Source organism: Hippopotamus amphibius, chromosome X (genome assembly GCF_030028045.1).
Source record: "Hippopotamus amphibius kiboko isolate mHipAmp2 chromosome X, mHipAmp2.hap2, whole genome shotgun sequence".
NCBI lineage: Eukaryota > Metazoa > Chordata > Mammalia > Artiodactyla > Hippopotamidae > Hippopotamus > Hippopotamus amphibius.
The window spans coordinates 41796231-41814844 of record NC_080203.1 but is presented as its reverse complement, the minus strand read 5'-3'; the positions used below and the strand labels follow the sequence as shown (position 1 = coordinate 41814844).

General features: G+C 47.7%; 1 protein-coding gene across 1 annotated transcript in view; it reads left to right on the top strand.

Annotated features, from left to right (window-relative positions):
• The window catches only part of FRMPD3 (FERM and PDZ domain containing 3), a 58343-nt gene that overhangs the window by 31380 nt on the left and 8349 nt on the right, over positions 1 to 18614 (top strand). The window contains exons 11-13 of the mRNA XM_057719300.1: positions 670 to 759; positions 2629 to 2808; positions 12366 to 12510. Coding sequence (XP_057575283.1) covers positions 670 to 759; positions 2629 to 2808; positions 12366 to 12510 — 415 coding nt within the window. The remainder of the gene's footprint in view (positions 1 to 669; positions 760 to 2628; positions 2809 to 12365; positions 12511 to 18614) is intronic.

Here is an 18614-nt window from a genome sequence, read left to right as displayed (position 1 = left end):
GGAGTATTATACTGAAGGTAACCTGGCTGCCACCGTGATACAAGTGGGGGACGTCGAGGCAATGACCGTGGGGCTAGAGAAGAGGGATGGGTAGGGTGAAGAGGGAGTTAGGAGGTAGAATCAAGATGATTTGGTGACTGGTGGCCCTCAGGTGAGAGGCTTAGGGAGTCCAGTGTGACTCACGGGTTTCTGGCTCGAGTGCCCAGGGCATGAGAGTACCACTGATGGAGACTTTTCTGCCAGAGGAAGAGCAGGCTCGGGACTTAGAGGCGCTCAGGATGAAGATATTGAATACGACCCCCAGTTGGGGAGGGCAAGTATCTAGTGGCCATCAGGGATCTCAGGGGAGAGGTATAGGTGTTGTGGGGTGTCGGAGTTGGGGAAAGTTGTTGAAGTTAACCCAGAAACAAAATGAGTAAGCTGGATTCTTCAGGAATGAGGATCGGGGGTAAGAGGAGGGTTTAGCAAGGGAGATGGGATGCTAGAGTCTGGCAAGAGCTGTCCAAACTGGAACCTTCCTGCGGTTTTCCCAAGGGTCCCACAGTGGGGCTTGCTGACTGGTCTGACTAGTGCCTGTCCTAAGCTGTTGACTCTCCTTCCTGAGAACACGGGTTTGCTTTTCCTCCGTACCTCAGATTTCTCATATTTCTTGGTGGGTTGTTTCCACAGGGCTCTGCAATTCAGGCCAAACTCCAGTATCTTCGAATTCTGAATGAACTTCCGACGTTTACTGGCGTTTTGTTCAACACTGTGGGCCTGGTCAGTGAGGGCAGTGAGGGGAAGGGAGCCTTTCGGGGACGCTTGTCTTTGGCTGGGAGGACAGGAGGGGCTCCATTAGATCTTTTGGGTGACATTCTTTGTCAGCAAATATTTCTAAAGGCCTTCCCTCCTCTTCCTCCTTCTTCTCCCTCTTCCCTCCCATGGTGCTCTGGTCCCGCCTCTGGTAAAATGGTTAAAGTAGAAGGCAAAAAAATAAAATAAAATAAAATGTAAAAACTTTCAGGAATTCCCTGGCAGTCCAGTGGTTAGGACTCTGTGCTGTTACTGCCTGGGGCCAGGGTTCAATCCCTGGTTGGGGATCTAAGATCCCGCAAGCCACGCTGTGTGGACAAAAAAATAAATAAAATGTAAAGAAGGAGGCAATATTTGTTTTCCATATCCCCCTAGACTCTTCCATGCCCCCTTTTCTCAATTTCAAGGGCTGGCAAGCTTTTTTTTATAAAGGGCCATTTAAGTGAATAGTTTAGACTTGGCAGGCAGGCCATGAAGGTCCCTGTTACAACTACTCAGCCCTGCCATTGCAGCACAAAAGCAGAGATCAACAATGCTTAAAGAAATGGGTCTGGCTGTGTTCCAATATCTCTTTGTTTACAGACACTGCAATGTGAATTTCATGTGATTTTCACGTGTCACAAAATATGGTTCTTTTGAATTTTTTCCAATCATTTGAAAATGTACAAAACCATTCTTAGTTCATAGGCCGGACAAAAGCTGGCAGAGGGCTGGGCTTGGGCTGTGAGCCAGAGTTTGCTGACCCCTGCCCTATTTTGTTGCTTTTACCCATATACCCTCAATCTCCCAGCCCAGATGTTCCCCCCCCCACCCCCCGCCCAGGGCCTTCACTATAGCAACGCTTCTTTCAGGGAGGGGCTCAAGTGGTCCCCCTAAGACTGTGCCCAAGGCTAGTTTACCCTGGTGAGCCTCAGTGAAAGGAAATTCAGATCATCTTGCTGACTGGGTCCAGGTGCTTGTCATGCTCTGGGGAACACGCTGTCACGGGCGTGGGGCACACTGATGGAAAGCTGCTTATCAGTGTCTAGAGCAGATGGAAGAGGTTCCTCGGGGTGATGCTAATGCCAGGGAATGGGCCGGCAGAGAGCTCAGGCTTGATGGTGCCAAGGAACCTGTCAGGACCACTTAAGGGAATCCAGTCCATCAGGCGCAGAGGTGGCTATTTACATACTGGGACTTAAGGATCACGGAAAGCCCACTGCTGAAATTCTTATAGGTCATTCCTCTGGGGTAAGACTGCTGTAGTGCCTGTTAAAGGGCAGATATCTTCTTAGGGAGGGGGATCCCCCTCCAACCATTAAGCGCCCAGTCAACCTTTAACACCTTTAAGCAGAGTTACTTTGTCAGTTTAGCTTTTAGCACCAGGCGAGAAGTGCAAGTTCAAGTGGCTGTTGGTGGGGGAGGGTCAAGACCAAACACAGGATACCACCTGTTCAGACAGAGCACTGGGTGGGAGCATTGAGTGGCCGGAGGCAACAAATGGAAAATCCCTGGGGCTTGGTAGGAAGAGGGTGCTTCAAAGGCACCAAAATAAACCTCACCTAATTGACGGTTTTGCTAGAGCCAGCCCTGCTGCTGCCCACTTCCCTCTCCCTGCTGCTGAGGCTAAGGTGTCCATTTAGACCGATGATCTGGGGCCCTGTCCTGGGAACAGGGGCGTCCCAGGCCGTTTTCCCCTCGAGGTTGTCCTCTTGCCCTGGCACTGAGCTCCAGATGTTTCCAGACCTCCCAGCAGAACTGGTCCGACGCCTCTTTTCTATTTCCTCCTCCTGCCTCCTCTCCCCACTTCCTCTGCCATTCTTTCTGCGAATGCTGCCCGCCATGCTGGGACACCAGGATGAGAAGCAGTCGGCCACCACCCTCCTGGTGGGACCCCGTCACGGCATCAGCCATGTTATTGACCTCAAAACCAACCTCACCACTGTGCTGTCCGAGTTCAGCAAGATCAGCAAGATCCAGCTGTTCCGGGAGAACCAGGGCGTGGCCCGGGTGGAGACCAGCATCATGGATGCCAAGGTAAGCCCGGCTTCGAGGGGCTACTTCTTCCCTGAAGCTCTGCTCCCAAGGCCTGGAATCGGCCTTGGGAGCAGAGCTTCAGCCCGTTAGGTGAGCTTCAGTGATTCTGAAGTGGTTCAGACCCTGGGCCTTTGGGGGCTCATCTTTCTTTCTCTTCTCAACCCTCTGGGACACTGTCTTGACCCCATATTAAGGTCAGCCCATGTTAGAGAAGCCTAGAAAGTGTCTGATCAACGTGTGAGAGGTTTTTAGCAATGGGTAGGGAGATTGGGGTACTTGGAGCTACCGCCCAGGTCATTGCTTCCCAATCTTTCTTGTGTCAAAGTACACATAGAAAATTACATTCATGTGGGACACTGGGATAAATGGACCAGCCCCAGGGACTCTGGCTGCCCCCCAGGCTGAAGGGATGTGTGCACGCCAATTGGGGAGCCCCGCCTTAGGCGCACACACTTGGATTCATGGAGGAGGAGGTGTCTGAGTATGTGGACAGAACCAAGGGGGTCTGGGGAGACAGGGAGGAGGCAGAGCCTCGTCCGCATTTCATCTCCCAGAGTCCAGCTCTCCTAGAATCTTAGAATCTTTCCTATAGATCAGCTCCTTCAGACTGGCAGGCAGCTGTCGCCTGTGCAGTCTGGCAGCCATGGTCAGCCGCCCCCTCCATGGCTCTCCTGTTTGAACACCCAGGGACCAGTGTGGGTGGGGGGCAGGCCTGCCTGCCAGCTGGTGGAAGCTGTTAGAGGAGGTGCAAGTTTCCTTTCTTAAAGGATTTCCCAGGGGGAGATATTGTTAGCAGATTAAGAGGTGGAATGTTTGCTGTTTCTGAAGGAGCAAATTATTTATTTTTGTCTTTGTGAAACCCAGGAAGCTTTAATATGTTAATTTGTCCACCTGTGATTCACAGGCTTTCCATTGGTTTAGGAACCTGCCCAGAGCTGGTATTTAATTGGCTTGTGGCCACTTCCTCAACCAATGATTGCTGCCCTCCTCAGATGTTGTTGGGTAAAAAGCCAAACGGACAGGTAGGGAAGCAGGGGAGGAAAGACAAGACACGCTGGGGAGATATGGCTTCCTGAGAAATAAAAAGGGTTTAAAACTGAGAAACAGCTTTCCAACCAAGTCTCCTGTGTTCTGTGAGTGATTCTCAGTGTTGGCTACACAATAGAATTTCCTTGACAGCTTTTAAAAAATACAGATGACTGGACCCTGCTCCCAGAGATTGTGATTTAATTGGTCAGGATGCAGCCTAAGCGTCAGGGTTGATTTCTTTGTCAGTTCCCAGGTGATTCTGTAGTACAGCCGGGTTTGAGAACCACTGACCTCTGAATGCAAATCTCTGGGAGGAACCAGCCCAAGCAGGGTCCGTGCATGTTGCCTGAGTGAGGATCACTATTGTCATTTCTAGGAGTGGTCTGGCCACGGCTGTAAGCATGAATGCTGCCCAGGAAGGGTCACACTCTTACTGGGAGAGACTCACAAAGGCACATGACCTGCCTTAATCACACCACATCAGAACGTGTATGGAATTTTGGAATCAGACAGACCAGGTTCCAATCCTAGCTCTACCACTTCCTAGCTGTGTGGCCTTGAAAAGGTGTCTTAACTTCTCTGAACACTGATTTCCTCAACTGCAAAAAGGAATGCCTTCCTCCAAAGGTTGCCATTCAGGGTTAAATGAGAAAATGTAGGTAAAATGTCTTAGGACACTGCCTGACACAGAGTAGGCAGTCAACAAACGAGACCTGTTATGTTTGCCAAAGTGAAACAGCAGTGAGGGAAAGCTCATATGTAGAAAATTTTGTAGGTAAGTGCAGTGCGGAACATGGAACAAAAAAAAAGGAAGGGGTTAACCAGAACTGGCTCCCCAGAAGAGTGTTTGAAGCTGGATCTTGAAGTGATAGGCATGGATTAGCACGGAGAAGTGGGATGTGTTCACAGGCAGAGAGCAAGCACAGAAAAAAGTAAGGCATATGTGCAGGTCGATAAGCATAGTTGCTTGGCTGGAGAGGAGAATAATGAGACGAGATTGGAGAGAGATTGGGGGTGGGCAGAACAAGCTGGTGAAAAGCTTCGAAGGCCAGTCCGAGGAATTGAGATTGCATGTGACAGAATAGTGGGAATCCACCGTAGACCCTCGAACAAGGGAGTGACAGGATGAAAGCCGATTGGGACCACTGTACCAGATGGATGTTTGCAAGGCTAGTGCGAAGCCAGGGAGTCAGGGAGGGGATCACAGTGCTAGTGACAAGGGGAGGAGGTGACAAGGGCAGGGCCTGAGCTGGAGGGACAGCAGTGGTCATGGAAAAGAAAGCATGAAGGGGAAACATATAGAATCACTAAGAGTGTACATGCATACCCGCATACACATTCCTCTCTTGCACACGCAACGCACAAGTCTTATAGCTAACCCTACTGCCTGCTGCCTGTGTCCTGAGTGCACTGACCAACAGTGCTGTGCACACAGCACACGGACGGTCCACATCGTGGGTGGGTGAAGAGGTGACAGCCTCCATCACAGGATAAACAGGACATGGTGTCAGTGCATGGAGGGGGCTATGAGAAGGTCACGCTTTGCTGAGTGAGAAGCAGCGAATGGTTAGGCAGACGATACAACCATCAAGTGGTAGATGGTTCAGACACGCCCTACTTTAAGCCACTGATAAAATGCATTTGAGAAACCACAGGAGAATTCTCCATTTTATATTAGAATGTTTCTACTTTTGTAAAAAGGTTTGTCATGTGTGGTAAGCAGAATCACGCCCCCTCCAAAGATGCCCATGCCCTAACCCCAAGATCCTGTAAATATGCTATGTTCTGTGGCCAGGGGAATTATGGTTGCAGATGGAATTAATTGCTAATCAGCTAACCTTAAAATAGATTAGCGTGGATTATGCAGGTGGGGCCAGTGAATCATAAGGGTCCTTATAAGTGCGAGAGGGAGGCGGAAGAGAAGGTTGGAGTGATGCGATGTGAGAAGGACTCAGCTTGACCTGGCTGGCCTTGAAGATGGAGAAAGGGCCCATAAGCCAAAGAATGTGGGCATCCTCTATTAGCCAGAAAAGGCAAGGAAACCCATTCTCCCTTAGAGCCTCCAGAAGGTCGCCCTGCCTGCCTTGATTTTAGCCCAGTGAGACTTGTGTCAGACTTCTGATTTCCAGAACTGTAAGAGAATAGATGTTTATTGTTTAAGTCACTAAGTTTGTGTTAATTTGTTCCAGAAGCAACAGGAAACTGTTTCCTTCAAATAGGAAGCCCTCATTCACTCCATTAAAGTATAACTTGTTTGATAAACGTTCCGTCTGCAACCCAACTTCTGTGAACATAAAATCGGATGCCCCTATGATAGAAATGTCTGCTGTGTGCATCACTGTCTACAGATCAGTGTCCTATGAAATGGACAGGGCAGTATTTATCCTTTTCTCAGGTAAATTGGCAGAGGCAGGATCAATGAAATAGTGGAGGAAAAGAGGAAGATTGAGGGAGGAAAAAGAAAAAGGTTTCCATCAGACAGTCATTTACTATGAACTTACTGTTGCTAGGAAGGATGCTAAACTAATGAGAGCTACAAAGATGAAAAAAGCATGACTCCTAGCCCTCAAGAACCTTACTGTCTTGTAGGAAAGAAAGAAGTGCACATTATTTGCAGACCAAAGAGGTACCTTAGAAGAGATACCAAGAGCGTGTTAGGGTACAGAGGAGGATAAAATTAATGCTGGCTGGGGGATTAAGGAAGCTTCCTGGAGGCACTTTATATCAGCAGTATCTGTGGTTACTGAGCAGTGCCTCTCTCCATATATGTGCACAATGGGAAGCATTTGGGAGGACAGGGTCTGGGAAGCTCCACACTGAAGGATGGCTTCCCTGGGCCCAGTAGGAGTCTCTCCTTAGGGCCAGCGTCGTGCTGGAGCCAGCTCGCGCAGGCCCATAAGAGCTAATTGGGCTTATGTATCTCTCCCAGCTGCATTCAGTGACATCACGTTGATCACTTGAAAGCAGCCATGGTGGGAGAATGTACACCAGGGAAATTGGCAAGACATTACAAATCAGGACTACAGAGACTGCTCGTTAGACGTTTACCCGCACACCACGGCATGAGGCACACGGAGGAAAGACTGAATTTCCTGAACAAGGAACATGAAGTTAGAAACCAGACTTGGCCATTCTCCCCTAGGTATGCCATTCTGGTCTGGGAATATCCTGGAAGGGCCTGGTGCAACTAAGATTATTCACTTAAGGCAGTAGCGGTCAGCTCTGACTGCACATTCAAGTCATGTGTGGAGATTTAAAAACCACTGGATGCCCGGGCCCTTTTTCTCAAACCATTTAAACCAGGATGTCTGGGGGTGAGGCCAGGGGTACATAGGTTTTTAAAGCTTCCCAGGTGATTCTAATGTGTATCTGGCCTGAGAACCACTGCCTTAAAGTGATAGTCTGCCTTGCCCCCAGATCAGCTGCTTATGACCAATTAGCCTTTCCTAGTGCTGTAGAGACAAGAACTCAAAAGGACTCAAGGACCATCATCTTGTACACTTACTCCTCTGGGCCCCTGGATTCCAACCCTCCCCCCCTTTTTTCCCCTGTTTTCAGGGATGCTAGTGTGAGCTGAGGCTACCCCAAGGCCAGTCCCCTCCCTAGCTGGCATCCCAAAATGCTGGGTGTCTTCGAGCTCCCAGGGCACCCCAGGAAGGAGGTGGGGCTAGAGCAGGTCAAATTAATCCCTGCTGTACCTTCTCAGGGCTGGCCATGCCTCCAACTCCATTCTCCTTTTCTCCTTGTCTATTTGAAGACAGCCTGGGCATATTTAGTTACAGTTTTCACTCAGCTTACTTGCTCTTAGTGGGACAAACGTGAGGTAGTATGCAAATATCTTTCTCCAGGAGAGACAGCAGTCTGGGACTGAGACAGCACTGGGCCATTACCATATCCCATTACCACGGAAGCCCATAAGGGGGGAAAGGAAACCATCAAAGGAATGTCTCAAGGGATCTCTTGTGGCCCAGTGTGTCTTCTCTTCTCGTGTTTGAGCCTTATTGCTCTAGTGCTTTCTGTCAGGGCAAGCATTACATCAGACATCATGATCATTAAAATCCTATTTAAAATAAAATGTTTTTGAAGGTTTCTAAGAAAACCTACCCAATCTCTTTGCTTGCCTGCCTGTGATTTGATTTTTACCCCTGCTGGCAAAAATTGCCTCTGTGTCCGTTTTGTGAGCTGCATTTGGCCTGTGCTGGGGCCCAGTGGGCTGTGTGTGGATGCAGACGAGAGGCAGCTGATGTGCTGTGTTGAGCCAGCTCGGGCTGCGTTCGACCCTCTCTGGGCACAAGATTTTGCCTTCGTGCTTTTTTATTACCAATATTGGGCTGTATTTGAGGTAAAAGAGAAGAGGGGAAATTGAAGGCAGACAGTTAAGTCAGTCAGCCAATTAGGCACTCAGCCTTTGCTCTGTCCATCAGCCAGCTGACCAGCCAGCCAGGCAGCTAACCAGTCAGAATGTCAGGCTGTTAGGCATTCTGCCTGTCCTGCAGCCAGCTCGTCAGCCAGGGCATCAGTGAGTCAGACTGCTCTGCAGCCAGCTAGTCTGTCAGTCTGTCCATCAGTCAGTCAGCCAGTCAGCCTGTGCTTTGGTCCAGTGGTCTATCATTCTGTTTGTCAGCCAATGCCATTTCCTCAAAAAAGCTCCCTCCAGCTTCTGAAACCAAAGTACTATACACACACACATTCACATCCACCCATCCACCCACATACCAGTTCAGGACATTCTGTGTTCTGATAGGTCTCTCTGCTTTTCCTTCATAGTGCCTATCACACCTTGCAATCATATTCCTTTGTGTGATTATTTCATGTATGTCTTTTTTTTTTTGGCCACACCACGAGGCTTGTGGGATCTTAGTTCCCCGACCAGGGATTGAACCCAGGCCACCACAGTGAAAGCGCTGAGTCCTAACCACTGGACCGCCAGGAAATTCCCTTCATAGATGCCTTATGTTCTGATGGATTATAAAGTCCATGAGGGCAGGACCTGCACTGGCCCTGTTCTGGGATGAACGGCTGCATCTCTCAATGGGTCGTGTAGTCCATGAGCCATCAGGCCAGTGCGTAACAGTGCTGCGTGGACAGAGCAGGGTGCAGGAGCATTTCAGTCAGAGGGTACAACATAGGTTAAGGTAGGAGGGGGTAAAAGAACAAGGCCTTTCTAGCACCCTGTAAATGATGTGGTGTTGCTGGAGCATATGGTGAGGGACAGTGGTGGGAGGAGGACAGTTAGTGGGAAATGTGCTTGGAGCTATAGGTTGGGTCACAGGAGGCTTTGTGTGACGTTGGAAGGCAGTGGGTTTTAGGTGATGCGCTATTAAAGATTTTAAGTGAGAGCTGTGTTTTAGACACTCAGGCAGCAATATGGAGATGAAGTGGAGTGAAGTGGGTAGGGACTAGAAGCAGAAAGGCCAATCAGGAGGCTATTGAAGGTCCCGAGGTTAGTGTCTCCTCCTTTTCCATATCATGAAAATATCACAATTTGTATGATACACTGGAATAAACAGATGAGGCAGCTTGTGGCCAGAGGCAACAGGACCAAGAGGCTGAGGGGCTCAGGATCTCAGCACACTTGTGACCCATTCACATATACCTTGAGAAGTTTTGGTCTTGGAGGAAGGCGAAGAGGATCCAAAATAAAGCAGTGGCAGCAGGGACGGCCATGATGTCTGTGATTGCTCCGGAGGTCAGCCTAGCAGGTCTTGGGACCTCACGGTAATGGCGGTAAGCAGCTATCCACACCCAAACCTCTGTGTATCCTTCCGCCATTGGTGGTAGGGGGTGAGGCAGAAAGGAGGGGGATCTTATTCTCCCCCCACCCCATTCTATTTTCCTTCTGTCTCTACTTTGTTGTGCACAGAGTTGACCATTACTGTTGTGATTGAGAAGCATGCATTAACTGGGGATACAAACATCCCCTTGGCCCCTTCTAAGTAATGACCCAAAGGCAACATCTCATCCCTGGTCCCTCTCTCACTGGAGGAAGGAGCCATTGCTCTTCCAGGTACAGATGGTTCCTTTTTTTTTCCTGATGGTATTCAGTGAGTTCCATAGGAGTATCACTAACTCAGAATCCAAGTGCCTTGCCGTGACATGCTGTATCATTGGATGAACAATTACTATTAAACAACTCAAGATATGGTTCGATCCAGCACAAGATTGTGTGATATAGACCCAGCACTGTATGAGCTCTGAGATAGGAAAAGAGTTCAGGAGGGAAATAGACTAGAGATGGTGGCTTTGGGATCCGCAGCTCAAAAGTGAAAGTTGATGCCCTTGTGGAGAACTGAGGGCTGAGGGCTGAGCCTGGAATGTCAGGTGGGGAGGATGCACAATAAGAGACCCAGAGAGAGAGAGAGAGAGAGAGAGAGAGAGAGAGAGAGAGATGGAGGTGGTCAGAGATTATAGAACCAGAGCACAGTGTCATCTCTCAGAAACGGAAGCCTAGAGAAGAATTTCCAAAGGACAAGGCGATCACTGTTGACAAATGAAACAAGCTGAGAGGTGTGAAAATGAATACAGACAATTGTATTTAGCTGGAAAGAAGCTTTACTTCTAGATCAGGTGGCAAACTATGTAGCAAACCTAACCCACCACCACTTGTTTCTAGAAACAGTTTTCTTAGGACACCATCACACCCATTTGTTTAGCTCGCAGATTATCTGTGGCTTTTTTCACTTTATAATAGCAGAGTTGTTGCAACACAGCCTGTGTGGCCCACAGGCCTAAAATATTTACGATCTAACCCTTTGCAGAAAAAGTTTGCCAACCCACGGTCTATATGAACTGAAAATATTCAACTCAAGCTATGTGTCAGGATCCTGAGAGATAGCAAAGAAAACTGGTACAACTTTAGCTACAAGCTGAACTAGTTTGGATTCAGAATTGTTCCCAGTTGATGATCCAGCCAAAAAAGGCTGGTTTAGTTGGTGACCAAGTTCCATCAAGTCTTCATGATGTCCCTTTTTATGGCCGCTACCCTAGTTGGGGGCCCTAATCACCCAGACCATTGCAGTAGCCTCTTCACTAGTCAGAGAAAAGACTCATTCTCTGCTCTTAATTATTTTAGCTCTTAATGCCTGGTCCAGGGACCCTCAAAAGACGAGATGACACTTGGCCCCATGGCTCCCTCTTTAGCCAGTTTTCAGTGGTCTTTATCTGGAGGCCACTGCCCTATGGCAGGGAGAATACTCTTGTGGCTGACTTCAGTCTGACCCAAATTTATTTTCAAGTGATGCAGTGGTTAAGAATCTGCCTGCCAATGCAGGGGACACGGGTTCGATCTCTGGTCTGGGAAGATCCCACATGCCAAGGAGCAACTAAGCCTGTGTGCCGCAACTACTGAGCCTGCGCTCTAGAGCCCACGAGCCACAACTACTGAGCCCATGCTCCGCAACAAGAGAAGCCACCACAATGAGGAGCCTGCGCACCGCAACTAGAGAAAGCCCATGCACAGCAATGAAGACCCAATGCAGCCAATCCATCAATTATAAAATTTATTTATTAAAAAATAAAATTACAGTAGAGATATTGGAAAGGTTTCTTGAAAAGGTGCTGATTTTTTTGGTATATCATTGTTTTGGTATATCATTGCCAGGTCTCTGAATCAGTGAACTAGCTAACGCCAGGATTAATTTGACTGATTTAGAGTCAGAACAGAAGTCAGCAGAGTATGCTAGTATTTTCCAACGTAGGTTAAACAAAACAAAACCAAAAAAGCAACCCTACTGCCATGAGATGTTCTATGAAAATAGATTTTTTGATCAAATAATTGGGAAAAGTTGAAATACTAAAGCCCTCTTGAAATTTTGCAGTGCACATTAATATATTAAAGGATCTGAGAATTCCCATAAGTATAACTATATGCGTAGCTTTGTTTAACTCAGTGTTTCACACACATATTTGACCAAGGAACTCTTTTAAGAAGCTCCAGTTAACATCGTGAGGGCACTTTGGGAAATAGAGGCAGACGGGGGGGGGAAGCATGAAGGTCTGAGCAGGGCTGTAGAGCAGGAAGACTTTGTGCCCAGAAGACACAGTGAGGACCAGATTTCACAGAGTGTCCATGTCTGGGAGCTCTTCTGGGTATCATAGGGGGTTATAGAGATGAGCAAGAGATGATTTGTGTACTTGAGGAACTTCCTGTCAAGGATGTTCCCCAGCCTAGCCTAGACTCCCAGGTTCAGCCCTGCTCTCCCGGCAGGCCCGCACATCTGCTGAGCTCCGGCAGACCCAAACAGCCACACAGCAGTCATGTGATGTTATATAATTTTAGTCTTTTTCAGTAAAAGTGGTTCGTTAAATGTGTAATTAAAGGTTGATTTAGTTTTGATACCTGGGTAAGAGTTTACTATCAATAAATTCTCAAATCAGAAGAAATTGTCAGGCTATGTGCCTCAGTTTTGGGTTCAGAAAGTATGTTCTCATAACTATGCAAGTCATCTTGTCTTTGCTGTCGTTCGCCTGGACACGCACCTGCTCCCCTCCTTCCTGTGTCCTCACATTTCCTCCTATCTCTCCCCCAGCCTCTGGTGCTGTTGATGGAGTGGCCCGAAGCCACCAACTTTGCCTGCCTGATTGCGGGGTACTGCCGCCTCCTGCTGGATTCCAAAAAGATGATCTTCTCCAGGCCCGCTAGCCAGCCTCTTCTGCCTCCAATGATCAAGGCAGGTAGGGCTCAGCCTCGGTTTTCAGTGTATCAGACGCCCTTTGGACCCTGGAGACATGGAAGAATGCTCACCCCATTCTGCCAGTGCCTGGTTTAGCAGGGGCCCATGCTATACCACTGTGTCCTACCTGGCACAAGCCAGTGGGAAAGACAGCTGGCCTTCAGATGGGCCTGTCCCACAAAGGATGCCTGTGACAATACATTGTATCTGAGTTGGTCAATGAACATAAGGTAAAAATAGCAAACAAGCAATACATAGAATCAATTTGAGAATTGTATTGGCTCTAAGGCAAAGCTTTAGAGGTACAGTGACCTAGGAGAGAGGCACGTGTGTTCTGGCTTAGTTGAAAGTGGAGGTTAAAGATGAAGCTAAAACCTTTCTTTTGTTCATCAGGGCTGGCCTTGACAGAGCTGCCTGAAGTAAGAGGCCATGGAAGGCTGGGGTAGGAAAGGCTGTGCAGGCCCAGAGTACAGTCCAGCAGGAGGCTTGAAAATAGGAGGGAACGATGACTAATAACAAACAGGGTCAAGTGCAGCCCCCAAACAGAAGGCTTCCCAGTTAGGCAACCCAATGCAGCCACCCTTCAGAGCTGTCCTGGTGATGACACAAACGGGCCTCGGGACAAATCAGCCCAGCCCAGATGCTGCTGCCCCAAACCAGAGCAGGAAGAGAAGGAGGAGACCCAAAGAACAGGTACTCCACGTATTAGACCCGAGGCTTTCCCCATCCCAGCACCCAAACGTCACAGGAAGAAGCTGAGACTGAGCACCCAGTAGTTGCCCTCCTCACAGGCTCACGGCTCCATCCACTTGCTTTGCCACTTGACTCTTCTCTCTTCAAGGCTGTCTTCGGGTGCAGCATGGTCACGTGCTCTAGAGCGAGGCGTTTGAGAGTGGGAACATACACCTTTTTGGGGGGGGCACACTGCACAGCCTGCAGGATCTTAGTTCCCCAACCGGGGATCGAACCCGGGCCCCCCACAGTAGAAGCACGGAGTTCTAACCACTGGACCGCCAGGGAAGCCCCTAGAAACACACTCCTGATGGATGAGCCGTACCTCGTGGGCCATGTACCCACACCCACCCTCTGGCCTCGTGACCTCTCCCTCATGATCTCTTCATCACGAACATCGTGGCAAGCCCACATTTACACCTCATCACATTGTCCACAGGAATTAGAAGGCAGTCCACCAAACACAGATGTGGGAGAGGATAGGTGGCCTCAAGGCATGTGAAGGAGGCTCTACCTAGAGAAACAAAGGAACTGACTTAGAACAGAAGGAGTCCAGGGGCCGAGCTGCCGCATGGCTCCAGGGGAGTAGCTCTGAAGCCAGCGGCCATCTGTACTATCTCACCTCTGATGGCCAAAGGAAGGCAAGGCCAGTGTTAGCTTTGTCATTGTTGCCTGTGGTCTTCCTCTCTGTCATCACACCCAATGATATCTCTTATTGAGCACGATAGAGAGGGAGAAAGGGAAAAAGGAAGCCGGAAGGAAGAGTCTGGAGTCTAGCTGAGGACCAGGTGTGGAAGTGAGGGTTGTTTGGAGGATCCACTTTCAGAGGGCCCCGGGGGGGCCTTCTGCAGTCCCATCCTGCCTGCCAAAGGGTTTCTGTCATCCCACCCTAGCCATTGCTGTCCTCAGGTATTCCCCTTGCTGTGGGGATAGTGGCACCGAGTGAGGGACACGGGCTTCTTGTGTCCCAGCAGTCCCACTGAACACATTGTATGTTGCATCCCTGTTACTGTTCCAAAGGCAAATCGATTTCTCTTGGAGGTGTTGCAGCCTGGAAAGGAGGCTTCTAGAAATGCTGGACATGGCTTTAGAGCCCCTCCCTGATCCCTAAGAGCCCCCTTGGGCCTGCAGAGTGATGGGGGCTCAGGCTGCCTCTAGCACAAGAGCTCTCTGTTGATGCAGGAGCCCCATGGACCACGCTGGTGTCCCTGCTGTTTGTAGTGCTTCACCTCCCCAAGGCCCTGAGTCCACGCCGGGGCCCAGTTGTATGGCCTTTGGGACTGTTAGATGCTGGGTTCAGCAGCAGCCAACCAGTGCTCTTGGCCAGTGGGACAGGGTGAGCCTCACAGCTCTGCCTGTCGGGGGCTGGTATGCACATCTTATCCCATGGCCCCAAGGACAGGCAAGGGGGACAGCGAGTGGCACCACCAAGGAGACCTCTGCCCAGGTTACAGTGAGGGGCCATCAGACCCTGGTACGAAGTTGAGGTGGGTTTCCTCCATTGGCCGGCACTTTCATTTCAGAACAGAAGCCCCAGTGCTAACTGTTGTTTAGCAAAGGCCTACAGGGAACAGGAATCCTGCCAACCTCAGCTGGGCTTTTCCCTCGGGGGCCAAAACTCCAGCCCACTCAGGGCCTGGTCTCTCTGGCCGGCTCTCTATTCTTGTCCCTCGGCAGCTGCTGGCTGCCAGCTAGCCCAACTCATTGCTCAGCCGGCTGAGCCAAAAGGATGCTGTTAAATCCACAGTTGGAAAAGGGAAAGCATCACCTCTCCTCTGAGACGGAGAAAAAAAGGAAAATGGGGAAGTGGGAGGGAAGGGATTACCTCTTGGGCTTTTTCAGTAGTTTCCCCTCAGTAGGTATTTCATTTATTCACTCAGCTACTATTTCTCGAGTATTCATTATGTGCCAGGCACTGCGGATGGAGCCATGAGTAACAGACGTGGTCCTTGACCTCACCCAGTTTACAATCTAGTAGGGGAATACGGACAAACGATTAACTGGATAATGTCAATGCCGTAAGTGCATTTGCATTTATTTAGGGGAAATTGAGCTGACACAACAGAACAACACCTGGGCTTGAGAAAGGCTCAGACAAATGCCAGTTCTCCAGCTGTACCACTGGTGGGAAATCCAGAGGCAACTACCCTCTCTCTTCAGCCTTGAATTCCCTTGTATCCTGGGGAAATCCAGGAAAATAAGGGGGCCAGTTCAGGGGCCCCAACTGGGATCACAGTTGTAGGAACTCACTCTACATTTTCTCCCATGGCTAGAAAACAGTTTTGTGTAGTGAATCAAATATTCTGGTTAATGGCTACTACACAGCCAATGCACGGCTTACTGATTTTCATGAAGTTGAAACTCTACAACATGGACGGAGTGCTAAAGCTAGACTGAACATAACAGACTTTTTTTTTTGATGATGATGATTCAGAAAGAACATGAACTTATTCCAAAGCCTCTAGGTCATTATTGTAACCAGTAATGATCGTCAGACTGTAGAATACAACAAGGCCAAGTAGTAGAAAGCTGGTTAAGTCAACATCGTGCTGTGTGTTTGTGTGTGTGTGTGTGTGTGAGAGAGAGAGTGAGAGAGAGAGAATGAGAGAGAGAGATGGTGATCTTGTTGGATCACCGTCCTGTTTCTTTGCAAGCATTTCTTTTAAGTCAGCCTTCCGAGTGGCTGAGTACAGAGGGATAGACTAGGGCATCCCTCTTGGGGAAAGCTGATGAGCGATTACAGCAGATTCACAGTCTGAGAGGCACACTGTTCCAGCCATCAGCCTGCCGCACCTGGCTTTGCTGGCATTTCTAACCTTATGTACGGAGGAGCTTTGGGCTTTTCCAGGCACATTTTCTCCTCGGAACAGCCCCATGCTGCTCCTCGGATCTGCAAATCATAGTACCGAGTGGCGGGCTTTGCATCACCTGGCCTTGACAAGCTGGTGTTGGGAGATGCTTCCATCTTGCAGGGGAGGGAAGCCACCTTTGGACGTCCAGACCTTGTCGGAGAGAAGTCACCACCTGCTTATTGGACATGCCCCTGGGAGCCACCCCTGATGGCAGCTTATTGCCAGGCTGGCTACACTGATTGTTCAGCTGTGTCACAGGGCGTTAGCACCTGGTGCATGGCCAGGACCCATGGACAGAGCTCCTGAACTGATAGTTTGTGCTCCTGGCTCAGTGGTGCCCTAGAGCACTTTTTACCTAAGGCACAGAGATCATGACATACAATTCCCCCAGCTGACCCAGAGTTGCCTAGATGCAGCCACTAGGATCTAAACTGAACCCACTCATTGTAGTTACACTGACAGTATAGAGAGGCAACATGGTTTATGGAAAACAGCAGGGGTTGGGATGTGAAGTCAGAAAGACTTGGGTTCCAGTCCCTGCTCTGCCATATCCCAGCTGTGTGATCACAAGCAAGTTCCATAAACTGAGTCTCACTTTCGTCTTCTGCACCCTGAGGATAATAATAGTACCTACCTCGTGAGGGATTGACAGGATCATATGAGATAAACCCCATACGATCCTTTCAAGTACAGAGCACATTTTTGCTCTTTTTATAACGATTGAGAGTTCCTCATGTACCCAGGGCTATGCTTTTAAAAAAAAAAATAAACAACTTTATTTAGATATAATTTCTAAGCCATAAAATTCACCCATTTAAAGTTCACAACTCAATGTTTTTGAGTATATTTAATATATTCACGGCATTGTACAATCCTTGTCACACTTTAATTTTAGAATGTTTTCACCCTTCCTAAAACAAACTCTGTACCCATTAGCACTCATTCCCCATTCCTCCCCCAACCCCATCACCACCCAGCCCTAAGCAACCACTAGTTGACTTTTCTGTCTCTATAACTTTGCCTATTCTGGACATTTTGTATAAATGGAATCATATGATATATGGTCTTTTTGTCACTTGTTTTTTTCACTCAGCATAATGTTCTCAAGGGCCATCCATGTTGTAGCATGTATCAGTACTTCATTTCTTTTTATTGACTAATAATATTCCTTTCTTTGAATAGACCACATTTTGTTTATCCCTTCATCAGCTGATGGACATTTGGGTTGTTTCCACCTTTTGGCTATTATGAATAATGATGTTATAAACATGGATGTACAAGTTTTTATGGGGACACATTTTTTCATTCCTCTTGGGTATATATCTAGGAGTAAGATCGTTGTTCTGTGTTTAATGTTGAGAAACTGCCGAACTGTTTTCCAAAGTGATTGCACCATTACATTCCCATCAGAAATGGAAGGTTACAATTTCAGCATATCCTTGCCAACACTTGTTATTGTTCATCTTTTTTATTATATCCGTTGTAGCAGATGTGAAGCGGTATCTCACTGTAATTTTGATTTGCATATCCATAGTGATTAGTGACGTTGAGCATCTTTTCATGTGCTTGTCGGCCATTTGCATATCTTTTTTGGTGAAATATCTATTCAAATCCTTTGCCCATTTTTAAATTGGACTATTTGACCATAAAGGAGGGTTTATTTGTGGGCTCTCAATTCTGTTCCATATGATCTGTAATGTCTAAGCCTTATGCCAGTACCACAGTTTTGATTACCATTGTTTCTTAGTAAGTTTTAAAATCAGGAGGTATGAGTCCTCCTACTTTGTTCTTCTTTTTAAGATTGTTTTGGTTATTCTGGATCTCTTGTGATTCCATGTGAATTTTTGCATTAGCTTGTCAGTTTCTACAAAGTCAGCTGGGATTCTCATAGGGACTGTGTTGACTCTATAGATCAGTTTGGGAAGTATTGCCATCTTAGCAACAAGTCTTCCAGTCCATGAACATAGACTGTCTTTCCATTTATTTAAATCTTCTCTAATTTCTTTCACAAACGTTTTATAGTTTCCAGTATACAAGTCTTCTCCTTCTTTTTTTAAATTTATACCTAAGTATTTTATTCTTTTTGATGCTGTTGTTAATAGAATTGTTTCCTGATTTTATTATCAGATTGTTTATTGCTAGTGCATAAAAATACAATTGATTTTTATATAGGAAGCTTTTATCCTGTAACCTTGCTGAGATTGTTTATTAGTTCTGATAGCTTCTTAGTGGATTCCTTGGGGTTTTCTATATATAAGATCATGTCATCTACGAATAGAGATAGTTTTACTTCTTCCTTTCCAATCTGGATGACTGTATTTCATTTTACTGTCTAATTGTCCTGGCTAGAAATCCAAGTGTGATGTTGAATAGAAGTGGTGAAAATGGAAATCCTGGACTTTTTCCTTATTTTAGGGGGAAAGCTTTCAGTCTTTCACCTTCAAGTATGATGTTAGCTTTGGTTTTTTATAGTTAACCTTTATCATGTAGAGGAAGTTCCCTTTTATTTCCAGCTTGTTGA